The sequence below is a fragment of the Callospermophilus lateralis genome, chromosome 4 (genome assembly GCF_048772815.1).
Source record: "Callospermophilus lateralis isolate mCalLat2 chromosome 4, mCalLat2.hap1, whole genome shotgun sequence".
In the NCBI taxonomy this organism is placed as follows: domain Eukaryota; kingdom Metazoa; phylum Chordata; class Mammalia; order Rodentia; family Sciuridae; genus Callospermophilus; species Callospermophilus lateralis.
In genome coordinates, this window is record NC_135308.1 from 109,012,574 (window position 1) to 109,028,053 (window position 15,480).

General features: G+C 30.7%; 1 protein-coding gene and 1 pseudogene across 1 annotated transcript; one reads left to right on the top strand and one right to left on the bottom strand.

Annotated features, from left to right (window-relative positions):
• Nucleotides 1–6,671: 6,671 nt before the first annotated feature.
• On the top strand, nt 6,672–7,611 carry LOC143396981 (olfactory receptor 6C70-like; annotated as a pseudogene).
• Nucleotides 7,612–12,111: 4,500 nt separating this feature from the next.
• Nucleotides 12,112–13,050, bottom strand: LOC143396982 (olfactory receptor 6C2). The gene has a single exon (XM_076852981.1). The coding sequence runs from the start codon at nt 13,048–13,050 to the stop codon at nt 12,112–12,114; it is 939 nt and encodes a 312-aa protein (XP_076709096.1).
• Nucleotides 13,051–15,480: the final 2,430 nt, after the last annotated feature.

Consider the following 15,480-nt stretch of genomic DNA (forward strand, 5'->3'; position numbering starts at 1 on the left):
TTATAAGACAGTAACAAGGGTGGTGTAGCAAGTTGGAACCAATAGAATATATTGTATTAATATTTTATTGATAATAGACTTATTAATAAAATATTTTAATTTTTGTGAAAACTCTTTACAAATCTCCCTACTTAAAGCAAAGAGTGATCTCTTCCAAATAATAACCAACTTGCCTTCATTGTATACACTCGGGTGTAATGATTTTAAGTAAAGTGAGGTGTTACTTTTCAATGAATATTTACTGAACAGTTTCAAATCCTTGGGGCTTAAATAATACAATTGGAAAAATTATATTCCATATTCAAATTTCTCTATAATAACAATCCTTATGGGAATGTTTCTTCATTATCATAATTTAGAGCCCCCTAAGATAGTCTTGTTTTTGGAACAATATCCCCATCCACCTGATTCAATTTGTTTCATGTTTTTATGGGATAATTTTCCTCCCCATCCCCCACCCCCACTGTCTTTCTCATCTGTTGTGCTGAGGCTCAGGCCCAGGAAGCAAAGTTCAGAGGTTCAGGGCTCTAGCAGCTGAATGAGGATGTGAGGCATGGTTGGGATAGTAGCCATTCTTTATTCAGAGATGGGACTAGCCCCTAGCCAGCCTCCCACCAACTCTCATTTCCTGAGTATTGGCACTTATGTAGTGTGCAGGTGGACTGGCAGCAGTTGTGTTGTTGGAAGTATGGTATAATAGTCAATCAAGTACACTTGCAATCTGGTCTCTATAATTTCTAAATGGTCATGGGTGTACATAAATAATTTCCCTAAATTTTATTTTTTAAAGAGTAAACTGTTCATAATCATGCTTCTCTTTTCTATTATGATAATTAAATTAAATACATTTTATTAATAATTAGCATGGTGTTTCAGGTATATTAAATGTTCACACATGATAGGTTAATACATCATAATTAGTGATACTTCATAAAGGTTGAATTTAGCTGTTAATCTTCAATTCACTGAGGAAAATACTGTTGCACTCATTCTCAAATGGCAACACTATGCAGACATTTTATTTTTTTATAATTTTGAACAATCACTTTTAAAAATTAAGTAGAGTTAATATTTATGTTAGGTACTTGGATGCCTTTCTCTTAGGGATATAGTCATATGTTGGGAATATGAATACATCCCTAAAGGAATTATTCCTTGAAAGACTTATTTTGATATTTTGGAACATATGTATTATCTATCCAAAACAACTTGCTAGTTTTCAATATCTCCATGTTTGTATTGATATGATTATTTTTATTGAGAGTAACATAATAATATGTTATATCATCATGCTTGGAACAGTAAACCTACTGTTATTAAATAATAAAAATAAAAGAACTACTGGTGTTTTGTAGGTTGTTTTGAATGTTTTTAAATCTTTCCTGTTTTTCCTTAGGGACCCTGTCCCCTTAGATTCCTCACAGAGAAGCATTTATGCCTTTTAAATAATTGGAAACTAATATTTGCTAATTTCCAGAGAACCATCTCAGTTATAATAATCTTTATGAAGGATTTTGAGGTGGGATTAATTGGAACTATATATTTTCTTATATTTTATCTGGTGTTAAAAAGAAGATTTTATTAGAAATATTTATTATCCATTCAATAGATACTTTTATCTGTTCATATACAGGAGTTAGTGAAGAAAAACTACATTAATAAAATATTAAAATCTTAGTTCTTACTTGAATTAACCTGAGATATTATTTTATGTTAATTTTGCCAACAAAATTAAATATTGTTTTCAATAAGTATATTTGCCTTTCATTGTGGCTACTCATGTATTATAGAGAAAAAAATATATCAATATATACTGATAAAGGTATGTAAAATAGTGATTTTCTTTTTCAAATATTTAGGAACGACTACACATACAATGTAAATTACACAGAAATGAGCAACAGTTATTCAAACATGGTATTTTATCACTTCTATTTTTATAAAACATAAATAATTCTTTATTTGCTATATTAATAATCCATGAATGCAAGTAAAGAAGTTTCACTTATGTACTTGCACCTGTATTTCTAATGCTTTGGTGTTCAAACCAAACATTGTACTGGAGAACTATGAAGGAAATAGTAATTATTTATTTACTGTCTAGATAAAGAAAATCTCAGAAATTTTAGAGGTCAACTAAACATAACAAAGTTGAAAGATATTTTTTTCCTAAAGTATGACTTCACATGTTTAATTTTTTTTAGAGAGAGAGAGAGAGAGAGATTTTTTTTAAAGAGAGAGAGAATTTTTTTAATATTTATTTTTTTTTTTTTTTTAGTTATTGGCGAACACAACATCTTTGTATGTGGTGCTGAGGATCGAACCCGGGCAGCACGCATGCCAGATGAGCTTGCTACCGCTTGAGCCACATCCCCAGCCCAACACGTTTAATTTTAAAACATTTTTTAAAATGGAAAAAAAAAAACTCTTTTGAAAATTAATTAATAAATGCTAATTGAATAATTTTCTCTTGTTGAAAAAATGTTTCTTTCCTGGTTTTGAAATTACTCTGATACTCCCATTTAACCTTCAGAAATGCTCAAGGTTTTGCAGAAAAAGCAGGTATTAGAACACAGGCATAGTAGCAAAGTGAAAAATACCAAATGAGATGAAACCAAAGAAGAAAGTCAAAGATTAGTGTGTGTCTCTCTCTATGATCCACCATTTCCATCACAAACTTATAAACTGGAAAATTAATACAAGAGAGAAGAATCAGAGTTTTAAAAAAACTGAAAAAGAAAACAGTTACTAAAAAATGAAAATGATAAATAACATAAAGTTGGCTTCTTGAATTCATATAAGTAATAAGCTAAATCATGTAGAAGGAAAATATTCTATATTCAGCAATATTTTTTTTTAAAAAAAAGTCTTCAGAATAGCAAAGATACTGATTTACAAAATTTGATGGGAAGAAATTTACTTTGAATATTTTAATTTAAAAGAAGAAAACATTTTATATTATAATTTTTTTTTTCCTATTTCAGTGTTGATGTTCTAAGCTCATTTGTAAATATTTTAAAAATCAACTGCAAAAATTTGCTCAGGTTAAGAGGAAAATGAAGTGTACCATTTTTTAAAAATTGAAAACGTGACTTTATACAGTTAGTTTCTGAATTTACTTATAGTTGCTACTTGCTATTATTAAATAAGTAAGCTTGAAAAAGTTTACATTGTATTTTATCATTCCCTTTGATAGAAGAGTTACTAATAACTGCATGTTTTAAAAAATACAAGTGCACTGTAATATAATACCTCCCTACAAAATAGTTTTGTTTTAAAGTGCTATTACTTTTGTATAATTTTGCATAAGTTATAGCTATGAATACTATATGTAGGTATTTATAATATACAGGATTCTTATAAAAACTTTGTAATTTTGTATCTAAAATATACTGGAATACTTTTATAAGAATATATATCCACTTCAAAATGTGTTAGTATCCAAATGAGTAAATTTATTCAAATAATTGCTTATTTTCAAATATGTTGTGTTCTATGTTTTAATTTTTTTTCCATTTTTATTGGTTAATAATAATTATACAAAATAGTGGGATTTATTATGTTCTATTCATACATGCACATAGCATAATTTGATCAATCACGTTCCTCATTATCTTCCCTAGTAACTTCCTCTCTCTGGTCTCCATTCTATTATTATTATTATTATTATTATTATTATTATTACATTATGATTATATGTATGTGCAGGATTTATCATAATAGTTTTCCACTTTAAAACCATACCACAATATTGAGCTTATGCATATTATGAGAGTTTGATAATTTTTTGAGAAAGATAAGTTTTATATTGTTTATTCTAAAAAAGGTTTTCCCTTTTAGGATTTAAAAAAATATATTCATATTACTGAACTGTTTTATTGTTGTAATAGTTTGTTTCTTATTGTGCATATTCTAAGAACCAAATCAGATTAGATATTTTATAAATGTTTTTTAAAGAGTAAATATATTTTATGTCCCAATCAATTTATTTATTTGAATTTTATAGTATATAATTTATCTTTAAAATCTTAATTATAGATTTCAGAATAGCACTGAATTGTAGTGGTGAGCATCAGTTTTGCTGTAGAGTTGCTACTTGCTATTATTAAATAAGTAAGCTGGAAAAAGTTTTTAAGTTTTGTTAAAAAAAAATACTTCTAAGATTTAATCAATTCTTAATGCTTTTTTTCTTGATCTTGCTGTGCTTTAAAAGCTTAATATTGTTTTAATTAAAGAATCTATTTTACAAGATAAAATACAAAAGGACATTCTCTAATTTATTTCTTTAGTCCTTTATACTAATGTATACAGTAAAATGAAGATAAGTAATCACTAACTTTTGAATTATCATTGTATCATTTAAGCTGAAAATAAACTACCTAGTATGAAATAACATATTTTTCATAGTACTGGCAGCATTACAGCTTCTCGTATAAAATTAAACCAAAAATGTTTTCAACTATGATTTAATATCTTTTTTTTTTCCTGGTACATACAGCTATTAAGAGTATTTAGGCATTCCTGCTGGCCAAAATCACTGGGGAGAACAGAGAAATTTTTTTTGCAACAACCTTAATGTATTTTGACACACAGATGCAGACATGTGAGTACATTCTCTCTCTATGAGACTACCTTTACATATCTCTCTATCTACGTATCAATCAATCATATTGTATTGTGTATGGAATAGTATTGTATATAAAGCATCAAATGTATGTTATCTTGTTTTTGAACTTAATATTATAATTCTAAAGCTTATACATATTTTATATATAACTATATTTTCAACATTTTATTTGCAGCAAAATGTTTCATTGAAAATGAACATACTACGTTTATTTATTCATCATTTGATAGTTATATCTAGTAGTTTTGCATTGCATCCATGCAAAAGAAGATTTTGTGTCCCTTTTCTAAGTCTTAGTTATTTGGACATTGCTAGCACCCATTATTTTTTTCTGTATTTATTAGCAGTATTTCAATAAAATGAAAAATATTTCTTCTTCAATATATTCTATAGTTGATTAATAGGCCAATACAAAGTTTAGAATTTATCAAAGACAGAAAATAGATTTTTATTTAAAGTTTTAGTTTTCATTGTAGTTATTTTCTGGTTATTTTCATAGTTTGCCAAATTATACTTGGCTATTTCCTCAGAAAATTTTTACTCTACCTTTCAACTTCTAATTTCATTTTCATAAAGATGGCTAGGAGATGTCCTTATAATTTTATTTTACATTTAAAAATTTGTTGTCTACTTTCACTTCTAAAATTGTCTTTTTGCTACAAAAAGATGTATTTTTTTCATTCAGAGATTTGACTTTTCTATTGATTTTTTTCAAATAATACAAACAAACTTTTAAAATGCTAAAATATTGATCTTACTACATAAAGTGTCATTATTAGTATTTATTAGTATTAGTATTATATATTAGTATTATATATTCATTTTAAATCAAGTCAATTACAGTTGCATCCCAGTGAATAACTATGAATTTTGTAGGAGTTGAAATCAGGCTTGTAGAATTTTAATAACAAAAAAGTTATTTAATGTGTCAATGTTATATCTGAATTTAGATACTAAAATAAATCAGCATAATTAATCCTTCACTTAAAGTTAGAAAATTTGTAGATAGAGCAATTATGCTACTGAAAAAAATCTAATGCTATATTTAGTAACATCAGCTTATTAACAGTGTATCACTAAACAAAGGTGCTGCAAATAGAATTTCTTACAATTCTCCCTTGTATTTTTCCTTCATTACATTTTAATTTTTTTAATATTTATTTTTTAGTTGTAGTTGGACACAATACCTTTATTTTATTTATTTATTTTTATGTGGTGCTGAGAATCGAACCCAGGTTCATTAGGTAATTGATTTCATAATAAAAGTGGGACATTTTATTTTATCCATAGGCTTCATATTTCTCAGCAGATTTCAGAGTCATGGAGCCCCTATCACACCTTTAGGGTTATATATACTTAATATTTTTAATTTTCTTAGATTCTACTTATATTTATTTTCTTATACTATAAAGTAATACATTTTTTCTTGGGAAATTTTCATGTTTTCATCAGTCATAGAGAAGTTGCAAGAGGTACCAATAAGGATCTTAGAAATGTCACTTTAATATGAAATTTAAAGGTTCAGAATTTAACTGTAGATATTCATTCACTATACTGGAATAATTGTTTTCAGATGAAATTAAAAATTAATTGAATACTTTTGATTCTTGAAGCAATATTTTTATGAAATTATTTTGTCAACTGGATATATTTATAATTTGTTACAGTTAACTGAGTTTGAATGAAAGGGTGAAAAAAATCAGCTATTGTGTGTTTTGCAGATCAGTTTCCAAAAGAAAGTTGACTTCCACAATGTTCTTAAATCCAAATGAACAGTTTGTGTTTTCTAGTTTCAGGTTATACCTTCAACACCTATGGAGTGTTGGCCCTTCAGAGGATGTGCTTGGGAACATGGATCTTTCATGGATATTCTTCTGGATAAATAGCTACTCAGGTAGTTTCTGATTTTTTAAAATTTGTTCTAATTAGTTATACATGATAGCAGAATGCATTTCAATTCACTGCCCAGAAATGGAGAACAAGTTTTCATTTCTTTGGTTGTCATATTTTTTTATTTCTAAAATTGATTAAAAATCACAAAAGAGGAATGAAGAACCCTTCAAAACAGATAGAATTCATCCTCCTGGGATTGACAGATAATTCACAGTTACAGTTGTGATTTTCTTATTTCTACTTCTAAATTACATGTTGAGTATAATGGGAAACTTGACCATCACTGTTCTCACTCTACTGGATTCCCATCTCAAGACTCCAATGTACTTTTTCCTCCGTAATTTCTCTTTCCTGGAAATTTCATTCACAACTACTTGCATCCCCAAATTCCTAATCACCATTATAACTAAGGAAAAGACTATTTCTTATAATGATTGCATATCTCAGTGTTTTTTTACATATTCTTGGGGACTACAGAATTTTTTCTTCTGGCTACCATGTCCTATGACCGATATGTTGCCATCTGCAAGCCTTTGCATTATACATCCATCATGAACAACAAAGTTTGCCTTCAGCTTGTCCTGGGTTCTTGGGCAACTGGATTCCTGGTTGTTTTTCCTCCTCTGATTTTGGGTCTTGACTTGAATTTTTGTGCTTCAAATATTATTGATCATTTCCTTTGTGACATTTCTCCTGTATTACAACTTTCTTGCTCAGACACACATTTACTAGAACTGATAGCTTTTTTCATAGCTATGATAACACTCATTGTCACACTATTATTAGTGATTCTTTCCTATGCTCACATCATCAAGACAGTTCTCAAATTTCCTTCAGCTCAGCAAAAGAAAAAAGCCTTTTCCACGTGCTTTTCTCACATTATTGTTGTCTCCATCACTTATTGCAGCTGCATATTCATCTACATAAAGCCATCATCAAATGAAAGAGTTACTTTATGCAAATAGATAGCTGTGCTCAACACTTCAGTTGCCCCTATGTTGAATCCATTCATTTACACTGTAAGAAATCAGCAAGTGAAGCAAGCCTTCAGAACAGGATTTAAAAAGATACTTACTGCTTTAGAAAAATAATACAATTTATTGAAATAACAAGAGAATATAATGAAACTTTGGTCAAAAATAAATTTGATCCATCTAGTTTAAGAATTAGTAGCTAATATATAATTATTTATGTACTTAAGCTGGCTAGAAATTTGAAACTATTTCTTTCTGAATTTAACTTTGTGTTTTTCAATAAGAAACCTGTATCGTGTTAGAAATTTTCTTTAAAATCATATTAAAATAAAATATATGAGGATCTTTGGTTGTATAATACCATGTAAAATGTTTTTAATTAAACTGGTCTTCTTAAGTAATTTTTAAAATATGTTTTTTGGTGTTTTTTTTGTTTTTTTTTTTTGCTTAAAAGCCACTTTCTTTAAAAATCTGAGACAATCAAAAATTTGCATTATTATTAAGAGTTCTTAGACTGGCATATGGGAAACTTTAAAAATATATATACTCTTTTAAAAAATCATGCACAATATGAAGAAATGGTGAATCAGAGGAACCTCCCCAAGAACATAACAACTCCTTGAAACTGAATTAAAACAACAGTGCTCCAAGATATTTAGGTATTAACTCTATGGGGGAAATGATGCCAGACAACTTAGAGAGCTAGAAACCAGAAATAGCAGAAAAGAAAGAGAATTAATAACATGAACAGATTGCAGCAGTCCTGGGCACATGGTTCAGTGGAGGAAGAGAAGCTACTCTCCAAGGAGCCAAAAGAAATTCTTTCACTGAGTTTAAGACAAATAGGTAGTGGTGTTCAACAAAATCATAATATGAGCAGAAAATAAGAGCAGATATGATGAGCTGAGCTGGTTTGGAGGAAAGTTCCAACACTCTACAGTGAAAATGGGGAAGTGGCGACAGCTTAAAGTCTCCATTTGGACTTCCTCAATAGGAGACTAAAAATCTCTGCAGTTTATTCAAATAAGTTTACTTATTTTGACCTCTGTTATTTATCTTGTTCTTGATATACTTGCTTTCTGAATATTCAAGACCAGTCACTTAGGCTTTACTCTTATCAAAGAGCTCTTACCAGTCAGAGCTGAGAACAAACAAATTGCATCACACAGACTCTCTCACTAAGTGAGGTCAACACTTCTCTCTCACCAATAGGTCATCCAGGCATAAAATTAGCAAAGATTCTACTGCCTAAGATGGGTATTACAAATCGATGAACTTCACAGATGTTTATAGAATATTTCATCCCCAAACAGATGCTTACACTTCTTAGGTAGTTATGAAACTTTTTCCAAAATAGACCATATGTTAGGTCACAAAACAAACCTTACAAAATGTTAATAAATAAATAAATAAATATTTAAAAATAAAAAGATATAATCTCTTAGAGTTTATCAGATCATAGTGGTCTGAAAGTAGAAGAGAACAAGAAAAAAAATTCTACAGGAACTGCATAAACACCTAGAGATTGAGCAGTACACTTTTGAATGATGAATGAACCATAAAAAACATCAGGAAAAATATTTTTAAAAACTTCTTAGACTCAGAAGCATGTTACAGGAATAGCAGTGTTCTGAAGAAGAATCCGGAATTCAGGAGGAAAGCAGCCACTTGGTTCAAAGAAATAAGGAGGAAAACAGAGACAATGTTTAGGCAAGACCTTGAACTTCCAAATTACAGGTTTATAGATTCACAAAACAAAAGACTTCATACTGTGAAACTGTGTATTCTAGCTTACAAACTCATAATGGATCTCCAGGTCTCTCTCACACACTGAAAGTAAGATAATGATCTCAAGACAGTGAAACAGGGAAGGCAAGGCAGTTGAGTTTATCTTGAAATACCCCTTTGAGTACAAGTAGACTAATCCTACTGGGGAATTCTGAGAACCTGGGTAAAATTCATATTTAAGAGTTCTTCTAGGGCTAGGGATATAGCTCAGTTGTTAGGGTGCTTGTGTTTAATCCCCAGCACCAAAAAAAAAATAAAAAATTCTTCTTCTCTGGCTTCCTAAGTAGATAACAAAGTCAACTATTATGGCCAAAAAAAAAAAAAAAAAAAAAACTGCAAAAACTAAATGAGATAGGTAACTATGAATGAAGTCAATTTGGAAGCAGACCGAAACCTCATCCTATGCAAGCAAGGATTCTGGAGACCTGAGTTAGTTGGATACCCAAACTGATATTTCTGAACAGTGAGGTGTGCTAATTGCATTCTCTTATCACACCATAATAATGCAATTAACTTGTATCACCAGTATGGACTCTTTGTTAACACACATTTTATTGCAAAGATGTCAATACCCCCAAAGACCAGCATGTATTCTCTCTAGCAAGATTTGACATGTAATTAATTGTATTTTTTCATGGATCTTCAACCTCTAGTAACCATACTATTTGAAAAAGAAATGTTTTAAGCATGAGGAGAAAATAAGGAAAAAATGGTTCCATCTAGAAAAATTTAACTGATTTACATCCTTCCTTCTTCCTCAGTAATTTAACATTTAGTGATTTTATTTCAGAAAGTCTTTGCTTTCCTCTTCACATACACTTGCTTACAATTCTGGCCCAACTTTTTTTCTTCATAAGTTATTGTTATCAAGGTAATTACCTTGAGAGTTTGGAATAATTTCAGCAGACTCTAAAGAAAATTAGCAGCAAAGTTCTGTACTTGTATAGGTAGAGAATTTCCCATGATTCCAGCAACCTGGATATCAAAAATCTGTTTTGAAACACAGGTGGTAAACAAGCAAAGCCTGTTCTTGTTCCTTCCTATCGACAAACACATCTGCATACACATTACACCCAGAATTGAATCACCAATAGAAGTTGCCACAGTGATTAAAGAGCAAGAAGATAAAGGTGCCATGCAGATTGCTATTCGAATGTTCTTTCACTAAATAAATCAATAAATTCTTAGAATCAAATGTAAATAGATATAGAACATAACAGAGTCTCTGAGACATTTCAAAATTGTTTGAAGAGAAAAGTTTATAACTGTGAGTACTTATGTGAAATAAAAACAACATAAACAAACCCAAAACTCAGAAAGATCCCAAATAAACAATCTCAGGATGCATCTCAAGCTCCTAGTAATACAAAAACAAACGAATTATAAAACTAATGAAGTAAGGAAATAATTAAGGTCCAAGATAAAATTAATGAAATAGAAAATTTTAAAAGTACAAGAAAATTTAATAAATACTTGGTTCTTTATAAAGATAAACAATATTGATAGAACCTTAGACAAACTAACCAAAAAAATGGAGAGATGAGATAAAACGAGAGCTGAGAAAAGACATACAATTATAGATCAAAAAGTACAAATCACCACATAAATCAGTGGAATTCAGAGTCTCTTTAGTTACTATTTTGAAAACTTCTGGGAAATACTTAATATTATTATATCTTTTTGTTGAATGCTCTGTTTACTTTGTGAAGGGAACTTCTTTGTCTCTTCTGATTAATTTTGGCTTGAAATCTGCTTTGCTGAATATGAGAGCAGCTATTCCTGCTTGTTTTCAGGCTCCATTTCCATGGAATATAATTTTCTGCCCTTTTACTTTCAGCCTGTGGAAGGCTTTGTCTCAGAAGTGTGCCTTTTGTACACAGCATATAGTTGGGGTTTTCTTTCCTTTTTCTTTCAGTGACAAGCACACTGTAAATAGCTTCAAACTCTAACCTCTTTTTAATTTTTGAGTACTTTATGCATTGTTCCCTTGATCTTATTTCAATTTATATTATCATTTCTATTTCCTTATTTATTCCTATTTTGCGCATTGTATATCATAGATAATTTTAAATATATATTGTGTGTGTTTATTTAACTAGTTTTCAAATTTGTGGGAACTTAAAATTTGGTGTTTCAATTAACGTTCATGCATCTATTCTGAATTAGTAATTTACAATAAGTGACTTAGTGTTTATATTGCTTTAAATTAAGTATATATCTTTTCAGTGGTGTTGGTCTGCTATATAAGAAAATAGCAACTAAATCTTTCCAATTATTGTGAAGATATCTTCAATTCTGATGAATCATAAACTCCTGTTGATATAATCGTTCCCAATATTGTAATAAGCTTGGAATGCCTTATTTGGTTTAATATATTTAAGCATTTCTCTGCAAAATTTGGGGATTCTATTTTTTTTAATTTTCATTGTTTCATCTATGCTATTTATTTTATAATTCGTATTACAGTAAGAAAGTAGCTAGCACTATTGTCATATAATTCAACACATAGATAATTTACACAATTTAAAATATTATTTTCTTTCCTTCCCTGGAGCAATATTATTTTCTCAATTTCCCTAACTCAGAAGTGGAGAAAAACTTAATTTCTTGGAAATTATATTTTTTTTAGTTTTTCATTGAAGGAAAATACAATGCATGAATTTGATTTGAAGTAATAAAGAGTTTAATAAAGGGGAGATCAGGGTGAAATGTTAAATGTCAATGAGAATGCTAATTGGACTAAGAGTAGACAGAAAACAATGGAGTAAGTTAGAAGCAGCAATAAAACAGTCACAGAATGTTTTATTTTCCTTTGATTGATCAAAACTTCTACTTCTTTGAGAGAAACACAATCTTCTTTATGGAGTCATTGAAAGCGAGTTTCACTTGCTTGTTTCTCAAGGTGTAAATGAAAGGGTTCAGCAAGGGCGCTACAGAAGTGGTGAGAACTGAAACTCCTTTATTTATGGCCACCTCTTCCTTTGCTGAAGGCTTGACATAGATGAAGATGCAGCTGCCATAGGTGATGGAAACCACAATCATGTGCGATGAGCAGGTGGAAAAGGCCTTTTTCCTTTGCTGAACAGAGGGGAATCTCAGAATGGTCCTGATGATGTATGTGTAGGACAGAACCACACAGACTAGGGTAATAATGAGGGCAAATACAGCCACAATGATAACCATCTGTTCTAATATCCATGTGTCTGAGCATGAGATCTTTAGGAGGGGACTTGCATCACAGCTGAAATGATCAATGGCATTAGAATCACAGAATTCAAGCTGCAGACCTACACTTAGGGGTGGGACAATAATCATCAAGCCAGCTACCCAGCATGAGAAGACTAATAAGGTGCACACTCTGTTGTTCATGATGGTCATATAATGAAGGGGTTTACAGATGGCCACATAGCGATCATAGGACATGGCTGCCAGAAGAAAAAATTCTGTTGCTCCAAAGAGAAAAACAAAAAATATTTGAGTTGCACAAGCATTGTAGGAAACAGTATTGTCTCCAGTTGATAAACTGTACAGGAATCTAGGGATACAGACAGTAGTAAATGAAACTTCTAGGAAGGAAAAGTTTCTGAGGAAGAAGTACATAGGTGTCTTCAGATGGGGATCCACCAATGTGAGGGTGATAATAGTCAGGTTCCCTGTTACACTCAACATGTAGGTGAGCAACAGAAAGATAAAAAGCACAATTTGCAGTTTGGGGTCATCCGTCAGTCCCAGCAGGATGAAAGTGGTTACTGCTGTGTGGTTCCTCATCATAGAACTTTGATATTTACCTAATCCTTGTGTAAAAGTCAAGATTTGTGAAGAAAAAACATATTCAAATTCTACAACAAAAAGGTGTGCATATAGAAGATCAGCAAATTATACTATGTTTATCTTCTCCTTTTACATCGTAATCAATATTTGTACTATTACAGTAGCCTTACTGAATTTTATGTCTACAAGTAGTGGAGATTTCCTTAAGGGATCATGTTATTGTAAAACAATCCAAGTGTTTCTTTGATCTTTTGTTGCCCTCAGAATTTACAAATGTACTTGATTTGTCACATATGAATCATTATGTGGACTGGATTTCCATTTCTGTGAAATCTCAAGATTATTAGATTGTTAGAGTGGATAGAAAATGTACTCTAAAAATCAGAAATTTGGTCTTTTTTTGTTATATCCTTTGTGGCCACAAAAAAGTGTCTAATACATAACACATGTTCACTAATTTTTGAAGAAATGATTTAATGTACTTTTATATAATTGTATTTCAATGTTTAAAGAAGTAGAGAATGTTTCAGATAATACTCATGGCTAAAAAGCTTTTACTGCAATGTCTGGAAGAGAAGAATTGCTGCGAAATCCTGATTGTAACCAAGGTAGTTTTTTATGTTTTCTTCTTTGTTTAATTTACTTTCCTCTCCGTATCCCAAAACCATTTCTGTCACAGGGACACTCGGTGATACACATTTTTGTCACACGGTGATATAACCAAATGTAATTAGTGATAAAGCCTTTTCATCTTTGTAATATTAATTCTACTCATATCTTCATATCCATATTAGAATTTTTATTTAGCCATCCAGTTTTCTGTATTTTTTATAAGCAAATTCAGTGGTAGTGTTTCTAGAGGAAAAATGCTTGTCATAGATATAAATAAATAAACCTACCTTTTGTAAGGGAAAAATAATGTCATCACAATTCTATGGCCCAGAACAGTCACAGTCTGAAAAACGGTTATTCCACTTTTTTTTGCCTGGCCAGGATTCCTTCTCTTTTCTCTAGTCTTCTAGTCTATTGATTCACCTAAAATATTATTAAATTATAAATTTCTTAGGATCCAACAGTTTTGAGGTAAGGAACACAATAGCAGTGAATTTTTCTTTTGCAGTGAACAGAAACCAGGTACAGGATGAAGACAAGGCTGAGTAAGGAGGAAAATTCAAGTTGTTTGTTTGTTTGTTTGTTTTTAACTTCTCTTTGCTGGTGATCTTGCTATCCCCCAGGAGGTGTGCTCATGGCTTACAATGTTTGTTACACTGGAAATCCTGGGTGTTTGGAGTCTACAGTTAAAAAAAAAAAATTGACTATTCAGCTTTCTAACAGATCATATTAAGTTGTAAAATACAATCAGATGTTACTTTATATCTCTTATGTTATCTATTAACAGCAGCAAATATGTGTTTTGATAAGGATGAGGAGAAATTGAAATCTGTGCACCTTTTGATGGGAATGTAACCTGGTATAGTTACTGTAGAAAACATTATGTAGTTTCCTCAGAAAACTAGCAATAGACTGGCTGTATAATCTAGCAATCCCACTTTTTGTCATGCTTCCAAAACAATAAATAGCAGTATCCCAAAGAAAAAAATCTGCATTCCTGTGTTCATTGCAGAAAAAAAAATAGCAAAGCTTTGGAAACAACCCAGATGTCAAAATGGATAAAAAGAAAATGTGGTGCACACGAGCACACACACACACACACACACACACACACACACACACACACTGGAATATTATTTAACTATAAAAAGAAAGAAGCCCTGCAATATGCAACAACATGAATGTCCTGAAAGATATTATCAAAGTGAAATGGGTTACAGAAGGACAAATGTTCCGTGATTCCACTTCCATGAAGTATTTAACATAGTCAGATTCAAACAAACAGTGATTCAGAAGGGTGGTTGCCAGGATCAAAAGAAAGGGAAATGGAGAGTTATTCTGTGGTTATGAAATTTCAGTACGGAAGATAAGTAAGTCTAGAGATCTGCTGTGCAACATGATGCTATTATTAACATTGCTATTTTGGGCACTGAAAAAAATTTAAGAGGGTATATGTCCTGTTAAGTGTTTTTTCCAAAACAAAGAAATAAATAACAACAGTTATAAACAAACAAATGAAACCAAAACCTAAAAGGGAAACAAGGAAATTTGGGGAGTTGAAGGATATATGTTGTTTTCTCTATTGTGATGACGTCTTCATGGTCTGAGCATGTCCTACCTCATCAAATTGAGTATTTCAAATATATGCAATTTATGTTACAAATTATACCTCAATAAAGCTGTTAAAAAGAAACACATGCTGAAGACAATTACACTATCTAAATGAATTCTCACCTCCATAATTATGAACATAATGCCTCATACTCTGCCAAATGGCATCTGGCCCCATACCCACTGATCTCTGTCCCTAGTGAG